At 42.1% G+C, this 19,064-nt stretch overlaps 1 protein-coding gene and 1 long non-coding RNA gene across 2 annotated transcripts in view; one reads left to right on the plus strand and one right to left on the minus strand.

Moving 5' to 3' along the window:
- LOC306640556 overlaps positions 1-836 on the minus strand; it is a 100,319-nt gene extending 99,483 nt beyond the window's left edge. The window contains exon 1 of the long non-coding RNA XR_013757811.1: positions 792-836. This is a non-coding gene — a long non-coding RNA (uncharacterized lncRNA). The remainder of the gene's footprint in view (positions 1-791) is intronic.
- Positions 837-9,658: 8,822 nt separating this feature from the next.
- TRIM21 (tripartite motif containing 21) lies at positions 9,659-17,489 on the plus strand. Its single transcript, XM_079104711.1, has 6 exons — positions 9,659-9,713; positions 10,932-11,380; positions 11,867-11,962; positions 12,992-13,222; positions 15,283-15,406; positions 15,711-17,489. Exons 2-6 carry the CDS (start codon positions 10,973-10,975, stop codon positions 16,277-16,279), a joined length of 1,428 nt encoding a protein of 475 aa, XP_078960837.1. The 5' UTR covers positions 9,659-9,713; positions 10,932-10,972; the 3' UTR covers positions 16,280-17,489.
- The last annotated feature ends 1,575 nt before the right edge of the window (positions 17,490-19,064 follow it).

Raw genomic sequence — 19,064 nt, forward strand, 5'->3', positions numbered from 1 at the left:
GCTCAAGGGAATGGGAGGATTTAAGCCTCTGGCTTTGCCAGCTGAGTCCTAGGCTAAGGGGGGAGTTACAGAAAAATAGGTCCTGGCACTGCAGCTGTAGCCTAGCAAAGGACTAGCAGGAAATAGGAACCCAAGTTTTTCCCAAGCCCATGATGCTGATGTGTTTCAGCCAAAATTGGGTCTAAAACCCCTCTTATCAGAAATAAGCATGTCGAGGTCAGACACCTATAACCAGAAGTCAGACTGCAGAGTCCCCAGGTCCCCCAAAATAACTCGGGCTTTCCTCACCTCCCAGTGTTTACTAGCTGTTTAAAGTTTTCATTATATTGCAGAGATGACTGCAGAATGTGTGGGGAGGTGTCCTGTTCTCCACACCTCCTTACAGAGATACTGAAGCTACTAGGGACTATTAACACGGGACTTACATGCTGAAAGATGTTGAAATTGCAAAAAAGAACTGAATAAAGAAATAAAATTGGAGTATCTCCTAAGGCTGTTCATAAATTTGGGATCTATATATTTTAAAAAGTCATCAAATCTGATTTTATTGGCCTTTTTTTTTTTTTTCTTCTAGCCTTTATTTTAATCTCTAAGTATTTTAAACAGTATATCCCCTCTGAATATAAGTGTTGCCTTAGCTTGTAAATTGGCAACCAAAATCCCTGATTTAGATTTAACCAATGAAGTCAAGGTCTGGAATGGGTCAGGAATGTATCTACTATTGAAAGACACTAAACATTTTTGGGGGGGACACTAGTATTGAACCCAGAAGTACTTTATCACAGAGCTACATCCCAGTCTTTTTTTTTTTTTTTTTTTTTTTTTTTCTTTTTTTTTAGCCAATTTCTCACTACATTGGTTATGGCCTCACTAAATTGCTGAGGCTGGCCTCAATCTTAAGATCCTCCTGCCTCAGCCTCCTGAGAAGCTGAGATTACAGGCATGTGCCACCACATTTGGCAAAAATATTAAACTTCAAATGATAGACATAGAACCAATCTGGTATAAAGGCCTTTTTGTACAAATAACTGACACCTATATTTTGTAGTCTGGGCTTTGTGTTCTTCCCTCCAGGATTAACAGAGGTAAATCTATTTACATTTGTGAACAGCCCAGACACCCTTAATCTCTTAAAGACTTCCTTGGATAATAGCATAGGTAATATGTATCCTATTAAAAGCATGCATCTCATCTTGGCATTTTTGAGGTTGGGAAAGGTTGGCATATTACATATATTGTATCCTAGTAGGTAGTGTATAGAGTTAAAAGTATGTGCTCCACATACTTTGAACTAATGAATCAACATGTCACTGCATCATATTTTGTATATCTTGCATAAACTCTTTGGCCACGTGATCTCAGTGTTTATGTAGACCTTTAGAGTTAAACCTTCATATTTTAATATTTCAAAGATATGTAATATTTCTGAGTATCTTCTGCTATGATATTCTTGTGAAACAAAAGGGTAACTTTCTGTCCACTATAGGAGAGACTTCAGTTGAAGAAATGAATCATGAAAGGCATTTTCTAGTCACTAGATCTTGTTTTCTTTCCATTATTGTACTGCTATACCACATTTATTTCAATATTCACTTTGTAAAAAAATTGCTATTTGGCTCATATTTGAGAAAATCTGAATAAATTCTTTGATCAGTTTTAAAAAGCCATGTGCAGAGGTATATGCCTATAATCCCAGCAGCTTGAGAGACTGAGGCAGGAGGATCCTCAAGTTCAAAGTCAGCCTCAGCAACTTAGCAAGAACCTGTCTGAAAATTTTAAAATGGTTAGGGATTTGGCTCAGTCATCAGGTGCCTCTGAATTCAATCCCTGGTACTAAAAAAAAGTGTGTGCTCTAGATTCACTGTCTGGGTTTGGATCCTGGCTTTACTACTATCCTGTTAAGTGGGGCATGTTTCTTAAACTTCTATGTCCTAAACATTCTCACTTTTAAAAGAATAAGACTATTTTTATCCTTGTTGTTGTGGGAACCAATAGTTGAAGAAAGCATAAGCCTTTAGTGTTGGTTCTGATCAGTTGTTACATAGATGACAGCCTCCTAGGTCTGAGTTGGCTCATGATATGACGATGAGGGATTCCTCACTGCCCCTGCTCATACTAATCAGAATATGCCATCATGGCGAGGTTTAGTCCAGCAGCCAGGATCCAGGTTGAGGCAGGGTCCGTACTCTTGTCTTCATCCCATAATCCCACAGTAGACAAAGGGAAATGAAAGGAAGGGAGTGGGGATAGGAAAAGGAAAGACAGGTCAGATTCATTCCATTAACTTTCCCATATAAACACATGAATATACCACAGTGAATCTCACCATGTGAATCCACAAGAAATTAAAACAATAACTATAGTGGGGAAAAGTCCCTGAATAGGATTCAGGACACCTGGCAGATTCTGCCTGTGCTAGGAGCAGTCATTGCTGATGATCCTGGACAAACATCCACAGATTGTCCAGATTGAAGGATGGTGTTTCCTTTCATCATGAGATAACCATGTTCCTTGTTTCAGACTATCAAGCTCAAAAGTTCTATGATGTGACGAGAGCTCCTCACAGATGCCACTGGAATATTGGCAAAAATCTTAAGGTAACTCTCAACCTTCAGGCTTTGAAATATCCTGGAAGGAAGTTGCTGTCCTAAACAAATACCATTCAGTGCTGCTCACAGGCAGAAATGCTGAGCAGGCTGGTGGTGCAAGGCCTCCGCGCCCTCAGCATAAACCAGGTTTAGACAGCCTCATCCCTGCACTCACCACAGCTCCAGAGTTTGTCTCTCCTCTCATCTGTCCTTCTGTTTGTGAAAGACATTTCTTGCTGTGCCAATAAAACCAGTACTTTATAATCTTTCGGGTGTAAGTAGGGAAGTAACAGGTCTGCTGGGATACAGGTGCAAATCCAAGAGATTTACATAGTTGAACTTCTTGAGCCCCTTCTGGGCCAGGCAGCTCTGGGAGTTGGGAGGAAACATCGAGCAGTGTATCCTGATTTAGCACAGATGAGTTTTCTTAGGGGGCATCAGGAGGACAGAGATACCAGTACTGAGTGACTGCTCTTCCCTAAGAGACAGCCCCATGAATTGCATAATGATAGATGGAGGCAGGTCGGGGACAAGAGTAGTTAGAGCAGGACACACTTTGTCCTTCTGGGGAAACAGACCATGAGGAATTTCTGCTTCCAGAAAGAAAGAGCACAGACTCTTACAAAAGTCTTCCAAAGACATATCAGGATATGTCTTTGTAATATGTAATGTAAGCAAAGAGATGTGCATGAGTGCTTTAGACATGGGAAGCATCTTGGGAGAAAAGAAATTCCCTATAAATTTATGATTAGACCTAGGGGATGGGGATAGTTGAAAATGAAGCAGTCTCTCTCCAAGAAATACCACTAGAGGTCATCAAGCATGATGTAATGGAAAAGCTGAGCTGGATCTTATCAACTGTGTGCCTCTTAGTCTTTATTAGTAAAAGGGAGACAATGGTTACTTCACGAGATCATTGTTAGAATTATGTTAAGATATATGAAGGCACTTAGAATAGGGCTTAAAATAGCTTTACACATACTGCTTTTACTTTCCAATAGGTGAAAAATTGGTTTTGGTAACTAGAATCCTCTATATCCAACATGTCAATGAGACAATTTGTTCTTTTTTATTGGTTCTCTTTAGTTCCTCCCAATGTTTGTATAATATAAAGGCATGGAATACAATTTGCTCTAATTCAGTCCCCAATACTTCCCCTTTACCTTCATTCCTCCCTCCCCTGTTCCCTTCACTCTACTTGCCTTTCCATTATTTAGTTGTTTATTAGTGCCTTATGAATATACATAATATTGAGATTCACTGTGGTATATTCATATATGTACATAGAAAAGTTAGGTTGGATTCATTCCACTGTTATCTGTTGGGAGTTTTTAATTTTATTTTGGAATAATTTTAGGTTCACATAAATGTTTCAAGCATAGTATAGAATTTCTGTATATCCTTCACCCAACTTCCTTCAATGTTAACTCAAAATCATTGTACGCTTGTCAGAACTAAAGGATTAATACTGGCACATTACTATTAAAATCCAGATTTTGAGGGGTGGGGGGGAGGGAAAAAATAACAGAATGAATCGAACATTACCCTATGTAAATGTATGATTACACAAATGGTGTGCCTTTACTCCATTGTACAGAGAAACAACATGTATCCCAATTATTTACAATAAAAATAAATTTTTTAAAAAATCCAGATTTTATTTGGATTTCACCAGTTTTTCACTAGTCTTTTTTTTCCATTCCAGAATCCAATCAAGTGTACCACACTGCATGTACTTATTGCATCTCCTTAGTCTCCTCTGGTCTGTGACAGATTCTCAGTCTTGTCTTGGTTTTCATGACCTTGAGGGTCTTAAAATACTAGAGATTTTGCATTTTTGTAAGCCAAAGTCTTAATCCCAACTTCAGCCATTCCCTCTATCCACCATGGAGTGTAGGACAATCTAGAGATGACTAGTGTTGTGACTTTTCTGAATTCCACTGCAGGTCCCAACGTGTCCTGGAGATTGAAAATCAGAATATTTCAAGATTCGGTCTGCTTGAGGTCATTAGCAGCTCCTGAGATTATCCAATGGTTCTTTCCATCTGGAAACCAATATTTGTCCCCTGTGAACTGCACCCCAATATTAGATTTCCATGTCTATTACTATCCCATTACATGCATTGAATTCATTATAACTTTGTAGATTATTAGCCTCAGGTTCTAAAGTTATGAAAATCATTTTAAGGGATTTCTGCCTGTATTTTATTGAAATACATCTCTGAAATTGTCTCCTTAGCTTCTCTAGAGCCTCACTCCAGGATTCTTAATTTGCCTTAAGACTAACAAATGTACCCAAGTCAGGTTGTCTCTCAAATCTGGGACAAGAAAGAAAATGATCAATGGAAGTAGGTAGGTAAAATACAGGATGGATTTTATCTGCTAATTGAGATATTTCTCCTGTTCTGTTCATTCTAAAACCTACCTTACCTAGTAGTCTTTGAAATGGTTGATAAACTTGGGGTGCCTTCATTTACTCTGTTGTATTTATAGATTATTCAGGTAAAAATCCAATCCTCAAGCAGATGGCTTAAAAAAAAAAAAAAAGGTAAAGCAAGTGTAAAAGCCAAATGATTAACATTATTCTAATAGATAAGAGCAAGAAGGCCTCATGTAACAGTATAGTATTAAAGTTGGGACTCTGAGAATGTATTGGCCTCAAATACATAGAAATAAAAGGCTTGCTGGCACTATGGTTAATCTTTGGCTATGGAATTGGACAAAACTTGAACTCTTATTTGCCAAATGACCCTAGGACAGGTACCTAGCCTCTAAGAGTATCAGTTTCCTCTCTATAAAGTTGAAGGCTATCTGGAGAGGTTATGAGATGTATATATACTTGTATATACATATACATGTATATGTATGTGTGTACACATGTGTGTACATGTGTGTATGTGTATCAGTAACTAGATCATAAGCCTATTTGCCCTCAGATGAATTTCCTCCCCCTCCTCTGTTCTCATTGCAAGAGGAGTGCTTCCAGCATGCTGGATTTCACAGGCTCTATTGTAATCTGGTTGTCACCTGGATTTAGGCATTGTGATTATTGAAGAAAAATTAACCAAATCCTCTAGATGAATCTGAGCTGAGTTAAAACTAGTGAAACTTTGTTCAGAAGACAATGAGCAGGGGAATAGATGTGAGGCCATCAAAGTTGGGGAAAGAGGCAGAGGGGCAAGGAAAAATGCAAAGTAATGAACTATTACACTGAGGATCAAATGAGTTTCAAAAGGACACAGAAGATAGGCTTGCTCAACAGAAGAAACACAAAAAGGAACACCTTGAAGTAGTGCATAGAAGAAAAAAGAGAGGGCACTCTCTTCTGTCTCCCCATTTCTCCTTGGTCTTGGGGAGCTAATTCCTTGTATTGGGGCTTTTCAGAGAAATAATGAACCAATCTAATTTCCATTGCTTCTATCACAGACCCAGGGAAACGAGTAGCTGCTCAGTCTAAGACCGAGGAAGCCTCAGAACAAGAGACGGACTAATGCCCCAGCTGGAAGCCAGAAGGCCCCTAGACAGAAGTTAGTGCAAGTCCATATTCAACAGCTAAAGAACTGAAGTCTGATGTCCTCAAGTGGAAGCAGCAGAAAAATGTACCTGCTAGAGAAGGGAGAGTAGGAGCAAGAGCTAGTTTCCCACTTGTGCTTTTCATTCCATCCCGGGCCCCACCTGCTGGTGCCGTTCACATTCAGTATGTCTTCCCCACTCAGTTTAAGCCATATCTCAATCTTCTGTGGACACACCCTCACAGATACATGCTTTACTAATTCTGTAGGCATCTCTCAATACAGTCAAGTTGACAACCAAAATTAACCATCACACTCCTCACTTTTTATGTCAATTGACTCATAATAGTTGCTTAAAAATCTGGATCCCTTGACATGCAATGTTTTATCCAAATCTAAAAATGTATGTATAGTGAGCCAGCACTTTTGAGGTGCTAAAAAAATGAAAGGAGGATTGAAGAGAATCTGTGATGGTACACAAGATTGGTGTCTTTCGGGGTGACTATACAGACAATGATAAAGATCTTCCCAATGGACAGCTTCAAGCTAGTGATTGACCTCTGTGACAGAAAGAAAAACTGAGTTTACATATGCAAGTGTGTATAAACTGCCACCATGACTCTATCAAACAGATGGGCCTGTGGGTCAGATGCTACTAAAAGAAATAATGTTAAAATATTTATAAAGTATTATGGGTATGGTGTGTTTTCAAACCTTAGAAAAGGGTACAGAGTGTGGAAACTTTTTGTCCATGCGAATACCCACTAAAGGGCATTTAATACAGAGGAGGTACTCGATGAAGAGATAGAGAAAATGACCCATCCTGTGGACGTTGATCAAACTGTCCCAGTCACTGGTTACTTGTTCAATGGGTTTGTCAGTAGTGGTAATAGATAAGCCTTAGGAGAAATCCAGGCTATGGAGCACAGGCAGCCTCTATCCCTATTGCTACAGGCACTAGTACATGAAATGCCAATTCTGAGCCTGATTTTTTTTTTTTCCCACTATTCCTAGGAGGGTCTAAACAGTCTTCTAGTGACATGTTACTTTAAAATGAGAAATTTGTCCTAACAAAATAGGCAATATTCCTATCAGGTTGGACGGTTGTCCATAAGTTCTGATATATGGTTTAAATTGGCAACTCAGCCTTATAGGAGTGGAAATAATCAAAATATGGTATATGCATATGTGAACATGACACAATGAAGCCCACTTTTCTATATACTATGCACTACTAAAATTGAGAAACTGTGGTGACTTTTTATATCTAATATAAATACTCTCTAGAGACTCAGGGGTCACGTCATCTTCCCACTTGTTCTTTCAAACTAACAACTCACTTATGGAACATTTTCTTTGTTCTTTAACATAAGGCTAAGCCAGTTCAGAAATCCTAGTAAAGGGGAAAACCTTCCCACCAGAGGAAGCAACCTGATTCTAGTAAACAAATCTGTAACCGTCTCTTGTCTCTGTGGGTCTTAAGCCACTACAGAAATAGGCAAGGACCAATTCTTAACTGGCCAGAATGACTTACTCCTGTTACAAGAATTACTCGGGGTACTGATACACAATTGGGTAAGGAGGACTAAGACTAAAACCCAAGGTATATACTGTAGAGATTCCTCATTCTCTATTCAATAATAACTGTAATGTTCTGGACAGGGACATTAAGGACACTGATCCTTCAGATGTAAAGATGTGGGTCAATTAACCAGGAAAAGAACACTGAAGTACTACTGTACTGTGATCAGATGAAGGGAATTTTGAATGAGTAACTTTGGTCTTAGAATTACCAAGGTGGGAAATGCAGCAGCTATGCATGTGTTAATTGAGCTGTGTTCACGTTATTGAACATATGCCAAAACTATCCTGTGGTATATGTATTTTCTTTATTGGGTAGATGAGTAAACTGAAAATAAGTAGGCACCTAGCAGTCTCGGCCCCAAATTCACATCTGCTTTATTATGAGACCTATGTGCTTTCTATCCCTCAGAAATGGCTTACTCATTGTCTGCAAGAAACCACAAAGGGTCTGCAGTGTTTGAAGTAGTCAATTTGAGTGTCTGCAAATTCAGATACAGATCACTTCTTGATTTTTTTTTTTTTTTTTTTTTTTTTTTTTTTTTTTTTTTTTTTACTGTTTTATTCTGCTTTCTTGGAACATTAATGTTCCTGAAATCAAAATTGAGTACAGTCTAGACAGTGTCTTTCACTGAGAAACTTCTATTAAATAGAACCAGAAATTTCAAAGCATGAAGTATTTTTAGGTTCTCTCTGTAACAAATATCAAAATTTCAACTGATGTTTTCAAGTTATAAGGGACCAAAAATATATAAGATGTCTACATTGAAAGGAACTGAGAATTCCAGTCTTGCCACCCTTTTCTCCTATAGTTTGTCCACTCACTGCTAGCTGCCTTACAGCTTCTACTCTCTCAGGGCTATTGCTAAAATGAGGCTCTTTCCAAGAACCTTCAGCTCTAATACTCTTATGCCTACTACGTCACCTCAAACAAGTAGCTTCACTATGTTCAGCCTTGATGTGTCTGCCTGCAATGTGACTATAATAACCCCTAAATCACCAAATTGTTGTGTAGATTAAATAACATAACCAGACACCGCGGTATTATACATGGTTGCCAAAAGGTGGAAGCAACCTTACTGTCCATCAACAGATGAATGAATACACCAAATATGTGACATGTGACAAAATGGATGAACCTGGAGGACATTATGCTAAGTGAAGTAGTCATAAGCCAAAAAATACTTTGATTCCACTTACATGAGTCACCTACAGCAGTCAAATTTTTGGAAGCAGAAAATCCAGTGGTGGCTGCCAGGGACTGGAGGAGGAGTGCAAACGCATACATTTATTTAAGGGGTACAGAATTTCAGTTTAGGCTGATGAAAGATCTGTAGGTGGACGATGGTGGTGGTTGCCCAATAATGTGAGTGTACTCGATGCCACTTAAATGATTAGGATGGTAACTTTTATGTTCTGTGTATGTTATCACAATAATGACCTGAGACTCTCCCTAGTTCCATGACAAGAATGCCGTTTTTGTTTAATAAATGTCAAGTCCGTTCTTACACTCATTGGGATGACACCTGCCTTGAGGCTCTGCGGAATAAATCTCTCACCCCCGGATTTTAAAAGAATATCAGTTGTGTGAAAAAGAATTCATTTCTGGAAGAATTCAGCAGATAAGCAAAGGAGAGCGCCCTGCGCTGGCCTCTGCATCCAGACCTCCTTAAGAGCAGTTCCCCAGGTGTGGGGTGAGGACCAGTGTCAAAGCAGCGACACTTCCATCTCGTAGAGTAACTACATTTTGGTCAATAAAGAAGATACAGTAGCGAGCGTGCACGGAACGGATATGCTCTGTGCTTTCCCGCGTCCCTGGTTCCAAAAAGCCGGAGTCGCCTGGCCCCGCCCCGGCCCCACTCCGCCTTCTCCACTCCCTCTGCCCTCCCACATCCCCTTCCTCCTCTCTGACTGGTCGCCTCTCTCCTCCCCACGCCCTTCGGTTCTCCGCTCCTCCCATTGCTCCTTCCTTTCAGACTTGCCTCTGAGAGGAAATTGAAAGTGAAATAAGGAGCCACAGCCGACTGATAAGGTGAGTGGAGCCGGCTAGACCAAGGTGCCCCCGCCCTGCCTAGGGGACCTCTCCCCGCTGCCAGCATTTGAAGAGCCCCTTCTAACCAGTCACCAACCTAGAGCCCTCAGTCCTACTTGCGCCTTCTGGACTGTAGTGCTCACACCAAGCCCTGTTCTTCCCATACTGGTGGGTCTGCCTGGGAGGAAGCTGCGCTCTGGGTGTGACTTCAGAGTCTCCTGGAAGGGGCTTCCGCTGCCCTGGATGCAGGTATTTCAGCTGGGTCAAGGGTGAAGGTGAAGCTGGGAGAATCGCCATCATAACTGAACTCAGAGGGTGGCCCAGGGGAGCCCACGTGAGACGACTCCTCCTTACCCCTGCCAAAGTCCCCCTTCAGGAGTGAGGGACACTGTTTAGAATGTTCATGTAGGACACTGTTTAGAATGTTCAAGATGCTTCATGCCCTAGAGGAAGTGTACACACACGTACATAAGCTGTACATGTACACATGTATCCTTGAATGTACGTGTGTACATATATACATGGATATTTTGCATATAAGAATATATCAAAATATAAACGTGTGTGTGCGTATACACACACAGCCATGCATTCCTTAATGATAGACTATTAAGTGATTTCACTGTTATGTGAGCATTAGAATGTACTTAAACAAACCTGGAGAGTACAGCCTATTACACACCTGGGCAATATGGTATAGACTATTGTTCTTCCATTGTATATGTAGTCCATCATTGACCAAAATGTCTTGTGGCACATGACTGTATATCATCCAATCCTGCCATTGTTCTATAGATTAATGAAGACAGGAACAAAACATGAATCGCCTCACTGGAACATGGAAGGTACATGGTAAATGGTCACTACTATAATTAGCTGTCAGGGACATGATGGCCTGGTGGCATGAGACAGGAGAATGTAGATGGAGAAAGACTGAGCACTGAGGATTCAGCAGGGATGAACATGATGAAAGTATAATTGTCGGCTTAATCTCTGAGGATCCCACCAATCTTCTCTGCCTCTTCTGGAGATTTGATTTCTGCCTCTGTTTGACTTGGACCAATGGGCCAGACTACAGAGAGGCCCTGGCTGGTCAGATTTGATATATTGTCTTTTCCTGTTTTCACTTCTCCAGTTCATTCTCCCTCGTGTTTTATTTTGCATTACTTGGTTTTTCTCATATAAACCTCATCTTTTCCCTTATTCTCTCCCCACAAGCCTCTCTAAGATCTCTTCTGCTTAACAAGAAAATCACCACTATGGCCTCAGCAATACCCCTGGAAATGATGTGGGAAGAGGTCACATGCTCTATCTGCCTGGATCCCATGGTGGAGCCTGTGAGCATCAAATGTGGCCACAGCTTCTGCCAAGAATGCATCTCTCAGGTTGGGAAAGATGGAGGCAGTGTCTGTCCTGTGTGCCGGCAGCAGTTTCTGCTCAGGCACCTCAGACCCAATCGGCAACTAGCCAACATGGTGGAAAATCTTAGACAAATAGGCCAAGATGCTAAGAAAGACACACAAGGGGAGCGTTGTGCCATACATGGAGAAAAACTTCACCTGTTCTGTGAGAAAGATGGGAAGGCACTTTGCTGGGTGTGTGCCCAGTCCAAGAAACACCGTGACCACACCATGGTCCCTATTGAGGAGGCTGCTCAGGAATACCAGGTGAGATCTTAGCACAAATACAAACAGGTTTAAAGAAGATAGGCCCTGATAAGGGGTTTGTTCCCTAGAGTAGCAGATGGGAAAGAGCCCCCTCTGGAGTTGAAGTGAGGGGGGGAGGAGGGATCCTTCCTTCCTTTCCTGTCTAAGAGGAAATTGCGAGTGAAACACAACCTCTTCGCTCCAAGAATAGGGGATATGCTACAGTAAAATGCTTCAAAGGCCATGTTTCCTCTTGGCCTCCTGGTTAATTAGAAATGAGTAATAACCCCATCCTGCCACCCCATTCCTATAGCTCTATTTCATAAGACATACTAGGCTTTTGCCAAAGTCTTCCCATCTGTAGAATTCCTACTCCAGTAAGTCTCTAGTCCTCCCTCCTCCTTTGTACTTAGACTTTTTCTAAGAACAAATATGATCTTCCCCCAATCCACACCCCACACCCTACTTTTTGGTCTGGTGAGGGATTAACCTGCTCTCTTTCTACAGGAGAAGCTCAAAGAGGCATTAGAGAAACTGAGAAAAAAACAGAAGTTGACCGAGGAGTTGGAAGTGGATCTTGCAATGAAGCGAGCAGACTGGAAGGCAAGAGTCAAAGCCTGGGGAGGGCCCAGGGTCTTGGACTCAGGGATCTTAACTATAGCTACAGGTCTGAGGAATGATGAAGTCAGTTAAGCTCGCTCCTTAAAAACCATCTACCCCCTAGCTCTGTATAAAGAGGAACAATAAGAATGAGGGCTCAAAGAAGAGCCTCCAATCAGGCACAAAGATTGAGAATCACTGGAGAAGGTACGAAAGGCTCACTTAGACACCTCAAACTGAGCTACTCTGAGCCCAGTTTGTGGGGATTACAGCATCAATATTTCAGTGTCTGTGACAGAGGTATCCTAAAGGAAGAAATAGACTGTGAGGCCTTTTAGTAAATGATGGGGGCTGTGTAGGCAGATTGAAGGAACCCTCAAATAGGCGACAGGAAAACCAGTCTGACCCGGTGGTTGCTTGACCACGACCAGGTCACTGGCCCAAAGTATAATAGGAAACTAAAGCCATGTTCCTCACTGGTAATTTTCTAGTAGAGGTAGGGAGTATCCAGGATTAGAGTTATAGAAGAATCTCACAAGCAATATACCTAGGCTGTAAGTGGAAAAAGGAACATTCTGTGTCATTGGTTGCCCCTCTAATTGCTAGCAGGAGAGGGCAAACAGATGTCTCAAAGCCACCCTTTACTTGGAACTTAAGAATGGTATTTTGAGCCTATCCTTGTGAAGTCATTGTGGGTAGAAACAGATTTTATTCTCTAACTCATTGATATACAAAAGATAAATGGACTCATTTGACTACATTTTGGAGGAAAGTTTGCAAAAAGTGTCTGCTGTTGCCATAAGTTGATGTTGCTGTGATTATAGGACAGCTGTAATGTATTCCCACCACTACAAATGCTAGTCCCAGAAGCTTCACGCACTCACCTTCCAAACTCCCCAGCAAAATTGTGTGTGTTAATTCTCAGACATAACCAGAGTGGTGAGTCTTCAAGAGATAGAAATAGTACCAACATCACTGTCCCCAAAACTTGAGAATTTTCATAGAAAACACCTCTTTCTCTTCACATTAAAGAGGAAGGTTGAGACACAGAAATCGAGGATTCATGCAGAGTTTGTGCAGCAGAAAAACTTCCTGACTGAGGAACAACAAAGGCAGATGCAGAAGCTGGAAAAGGATGAGAAGGAACACCTTAGAATCCTGGGGGAGACGGAAGCTGAACTGGCCCAGCAAAGCCAGGCCCTGCAGGAGCTGATCTCAGAGTTGGAGTGGAAGAGTCGGGGTTCAGCACTGGAACTCCTGCAGGTGAGATGGGAAAAAAGGGTCTAGGAGAAATTGAGAAAAAAGCTCTTAGATAAATATCTGGCCATAAGATTTTAATAAATACAACTAGAAAATGAACTGAAAGTTAAGAGACAGTGGCCCCAGCTCTGCTACCAGTTCTTTCCACAACTCTAGCTTAAGCCATTTTTCTTTTCTAGACCCATTTTCTCCATTTTTTATACCAGTGGACTAAATAATGAGTTCCCCTAATGTTACTCATAAGCGCATCATCTGTACACTTTCTGCTATTTCTATGGACTAAATGATTTTAACGTGTTACTTTAAATTGCTTCACTTCTTCCTGAATAAATTTAGTTTTAACAGATTTTTTCCTAGAACAATAGTAGCCAATTTTCATGTATTTCTTAATACTAACTACAAATTCTAAATAGTGCATATTACTTGCCAGACTTTATGTCAACAATACAACTATCCCATTTCATAAATAAGACAACTAAGGAGCAAACATGTTAAGAGGCTTGATGAGACTAAATGATTTGACAAAGTTCACCCAAGTAGTAAGAGGTGAAGAGTAAAATAAGTTCAACTTTTTTTTTTTTTTTAAAGCATCAGTGTATGTTCTACTTATAATCATCTCACCTCCACTGATTAGGATATGTTGTCCTCACTTTGGAAAACTAAATGGTCTCCAAAGTCCTTCGGCCCTAATATTCCATGGTTCTTTTCCCTCACTTTTCAATCTTCCAGTCAGATGTTTATATATATATACACACACACACACACACACATGCACGCACACACACACACATTTTTTTTTAAACAACAACAAAAAACACCCTGATTGTATTGACTTGACAAGCTGTCTCTTCTGCCCAGCATTGAACTGAACTTCCTGACGCCCTTTTGAATGGGCCTCAGCATGCCAGTTCACATGAGGGCCCCCAACCCTGCGATCTAATATGCTCAGTTGATTGTTGTTCACATCCAGGAGGGGGCAACATTAACCACAACACAGCACAGCTTTAACTAACCCTTCTCCAGACAATGCAGCCTACAAGTAAAAGGGAGCTGTTTCTGGGCATCCTGCCTGGGCCTTTCTTTCCCTGTGACTGTCTCTGGGCTTTACCGAGGCTGTGCTATTTGCCCTCTTCCACTTTCTTCTACCTTCCTTCCTCCTCCCCACCCAGAATCTGATCTTTCTAATTTGTTTTCTGAGTCAGTTCTTAAACTGACGATCCTTCCCTGGCTATAGGATACACTCATGCTGAGTTTCTGGTTACCCTACAAGCATCCACACATCCTTTCTGCTACAAGCTGGTCAGAATCATTGTTTGGGCCTTGTCCCAGAGGAGCAGGGCAGAGCAGAGCCCCAGGGATCACAGGGTGGTACCACCTTACCAAAAGTCTACATGCAAGCCTGAACTCTAGAATTTACTCTGTCTCTTTTCTCCTCAGGAGGTGAAAATTGTCCTAGAAAGGTAAGGAGAAGTTTTCTGTTGGAAAAGGGGATGGCAGGAAGCATTATCTATAAAAAGAGTGGCTGATACAGAAACAGATGCCCTGAAGTTTCTACCATCTGCCTCCCTCATCTCAAAGACTTGACCCTCTATAAAATATTTTCTGATCTCAGAAGGCTAATAAATGGACACCTCAATTGGTAAATTGTCCAAAGTAATTAGACTATCACATTGTCATACAGTAGAGCCCCAACAAACAAGGATGTTCTGGGAAGTTCTGAATCCAGAACCTGCTGGGACTTCTTTTTTAGATGTAATCTAACCAGTTGCAAACTTCTCAGAATGAGCCATGAGTAAGATTCACAGTATGGGCAAGATTTCTCGAGGTTCGTTAGAGAAGTGATGCAGCCTATATCGCTTGCTTTGCCTGTAAAATGAAATAGAACACACTTGTATGTTCCCCTTAGGCTTGGAACTATAGACTATGCACATGCTGCAGAGGTTCATGGAACCAAGAACTCGGGTAGAAATTAAATACCGTATTTTTTTGCCTCTCACCTGGACCCTAGAACACAAGATGTGTCTGTAAATTTCATTAGGCTCTGGGATAGAAATGGGAGACAGATCTCAAATTCTCTTTCTCCCAGGAGTGAGTCCTGGAATCTGAAGCAGCTGGACATTGTCTCCCCAGACCTAAGAAGTGTCTGTCGTGTGCCAGGACTGAAGAAGATGCTGAGGACCTGTGGAGGTGGGGTGACTTCTAGGAGTTGTGGGGCTAGAGCAGAAGGGAATAATGGGAGTGCACAGAGTATCCCAGGGTCGGGGAGAACAGGTGGCAGGTCAGAGTACATGGGACAGAGAGAGGTAGAGAAGGTTCCTTCAAATCTTGGGATGAGGGCTAGAGTTGGCTGGGAGTCATTTCATCACCTGATGATGATCAGGGTCACCCCCTCACCCTGGAGTTTATAAGAATCTCCCCACTATGAGCACAGGATTACTGACACCACCCTCCAAACATACACACAAGACCTGATTATGTCCTCTTTCTGCAGTATACATCACTCTGGATCAAGACACAGCCAATCCATGGCTCATCATTTCAGAGGACAGGAGACAAGTGAAACTTGGAAACACCCGTCAGGATGTACCAGAAAATGAAGAGAGATTTGATATTTACCCCATAGTCCTGGGTGCCCAGAGCTTCAACTCTGGAAAACTGTACTGGGAGGTTGATGTGACAGGAAAGGAGGCCTGGGACCTGGGGGTTTGTAGAAACTCTGTGCAGAGGAAGGGGCAATTTTTAGTCAACACTGAGAATGGTTTCTGGGCAATTTGGTTATGGAACAAAGAAAAATATGAGGCTGGCACCTGTCCCCAGACTCTGCTCCACGTTCAGGTGCCTCCGTGCCAAATCGGGATTTTCCTGAACTATGAAGACGGCATTGTCTCCTTCTACAACATCACTGATCATGGCTCCCTCATCTATACCTTCTCTGAATGTGCCTTCGCTGGACCCCTGCGGCCCTTCTTCAGCCCTGGTTTCAATGATGGAGGAGGAAATGCAGGCCCTCTGGTCCTCTATCCACTGAATACGGGATGGTCAGAATCCACTGACGATTGATGGCTCTATCTGGACACTGCACCACATCCCTGTGGGTGTCCCTTCTCAGCTGTGAACCCTGTCTTTTTCCCATGAACTCTAGTAATCTACAATGTCTCTATATAGGTGTCTGGGTCTCAGCAAGCAGGCTTTAGCAGGGAAATAACTGAAAGCCAAATGACAGTTCAATATCACTATTCCTGCCCTAGATTCCTTTTAGGATGCCCTCAAGTGAAGCTGATTCCTCATATTTGACTCAAACTCATCAACCAAAATTGTTTCTGCCTCCTTTGTGACTGTTTTCTTCCATCTCTAGTCTATTGCCTTTGTCCATATCTCTTTATTTTACATGGTTTGAGAAAGGACTCCCTAACTACATTGTGCTTGTCTCCAATTTACTCCTTGTTCCTTAAACCCCAAATATTATCTTTTCCACCCACCCACCCACCCCCCCGTGCTGGGGATTGAACCCGGGACCTTATGCATGCTGGGCAAGCATTCTAATACTGAGCCACAATCCCCAGACTTAAACCCCAAATACTTGAACAATTCTGAACATGATTAATGTTGGTGTTTCTTCAGCATTGCACATGGCCTGGAACAGTCTACCCACTTTTACTTCTGAAGACCAAGGTCAGGAGTCTTGTAATTCCCTATAGTAATTGCTGTAGGGATAGGAGTCCATGTCAGGCTCTCATCACCGTTACCCGCTTGCCGTATGGGAACTCATGGTTTTGAGTCCTGGGGCTGGTATAGCGGTGTGGACCTCTGTGTATCTCACCCTCAGATCCAAGACTCTGTAACAGTGGTCTACTTTATGCTTTGAATATAGCCCTTGCTCTGCCATTACAACATATTTTTTTAAATGGACATGTTTCTTTCCCTTCCTTTCTCCATGCTCTTCCCTAATCTCTCCCCTTCCCTTTTCTCATAGGAAACAGGATTACCTTTCTTCCCCATTTTAGCCAGATTTATCTATCCTTGGGTACAAAACCACCAATAGGAACAAAGTAATCCAGACTTTGGGGATGGTATCAGAAGATCTCAGGTGTAATTCACTTGTTAATTTGGGAGACAACTCCCAACAGAGAACACCAAATGTAGCCTCTGATTCACCCCTTTAAAACCCCCCTGTACCTGCTGATGCACAGAATTGCAGCCTCTGGGATAGGAGTCCCCTGTGTTTCTCCTTTGCTAGCAAAGTAATAAACCTTTTTCCTTTTTCTCAAAACCATGTCCTTATTATTGGATTGGCATCAGGACAAGGACCGAGCTTTTGGCAACAATATCTTCTATCCATTTTCTCGTAGTTTTACTAGTGATAACATCAAAGTTCCTGGAAAACTCTACCATCGGCGATTAATCCACTTAATATATTAACAGTTTGAAAGGACCACTGGTATTGGTTGGTAACTGTAGGCGGGAGGGATGTGGCTGGAGGCAATAGGTCACAGTAGGCCCTTGAGGATTGCTTCCCGCCGCCCGCCTCCTTTATCTGCTTTGCCACTGCCATAAGATGAACTGCTTTCCTCTAACCTGCCCTTCTACCATGATGTTCTGCCTGAAATGGAGTTGATCAACCATGGATTGAACCTCAAACTGTGAGCCCAAATAAGCTTTGTTCCTCTAAGTTGTTCTTGTCAGGTATTTTTGTCACAGGGACAAAAAGGTGACTAACATGCCCCCTAATTTCATTGTTCTTCCCAGAAATTAGCAAACTCCTACTCTAGAACATCCAATTTTATCCCACTCTAAAGTTCTCCTTTTTTAGACAAACATTTCTGGTTTATCTAGAATAAATGTTATTTCCAAGAGAAGGGTGAGTGTGGCCACATCTCCAATTATGAGGAAGTGATTTTGAACCTGGAGAAATGTGTCAGCATGTGTTCCGAGTCATCAAGGTGAGACCTGGAGAACCAAGGAGAAAGGATCCAGTTTGTCTTCCAGAATCTCCTAAAAAGATTCTTCTGAGGATGAAGTAACCTATCATCAAGGTGCTGCTGTATTCTTATCCCTTCCATGTAAAGAGTGATGAAGTGAGTTTCATCTCCTTCCTGTTGTGACCAGGTTATCTCCTCTCAAGGTTCTGCCCCAAGCCCCACATCTCCAGCTTGAATGGTTTCATGGTGGAAAGCAGTATGTGAAAGGGTATAAAAAAGAAATCCAAACAATGGATTCGGCCACTAACGAACCCTCTCAAACGTGTGCCACTCAGGCCTGTGCATCAGGAGCAGGAGTCTCCAGATGGGAGGACAGAAGAATAGGGGTAGTTGCAGTGTCCAACACTGCATCTCTGGGAGGAGAGGGTGCAGCGTCTGACAGCCTCAGCAGACAGATCCAGGAGGGTGGCGGGGGGTAAGGGATGGGACATAGACACCCTCTAGAATGACCTCATAAGTATGTTGTGGTAACTTCCTCTTCCTCCTCTTGCTTTCTCAAAAGCATCCTTCATCTGTTTCCTCCTTCAGCACTCTGATAGAAGGAACTGTTCTGCCTGTTCTCGCCTCTTTCCTCCGGATTCAAGACAAACTGGATGATTCTGCCTCCTCCCACTCACCCTCACCCCTCTTCCTTGGAATTGCTCCATCTTCAGTCCTATTACCCATTTTGACTCCAAAGACTGGGCCCATTTTCCCTCTCAGAATTGTGGAACCAATAACAAGATGGATTGAGCAGTGAAGGAGACTCTTATTCATGAACAACAATAGAAGTGGGAGGTACGCTCACAAATCAACTTTCCACCCCTTGGGGGTTGGGAGGGTTACAGGGTAAAAGAAATAGAGGGAAGATAAGCTAACAGGGGAGG

This window comes from Sciurus vulgaris (genome assembly GCF_902686455.1).
Source record: "Sciurus vulgaris genome assembly, chromosome: 11".
Taxonomy (NCBI): Eukaryota; Metazoa; Chordata; class Mammalia; order Rodentia; family Sciuridae; genus Sciurus; species Sciurus vulgaris.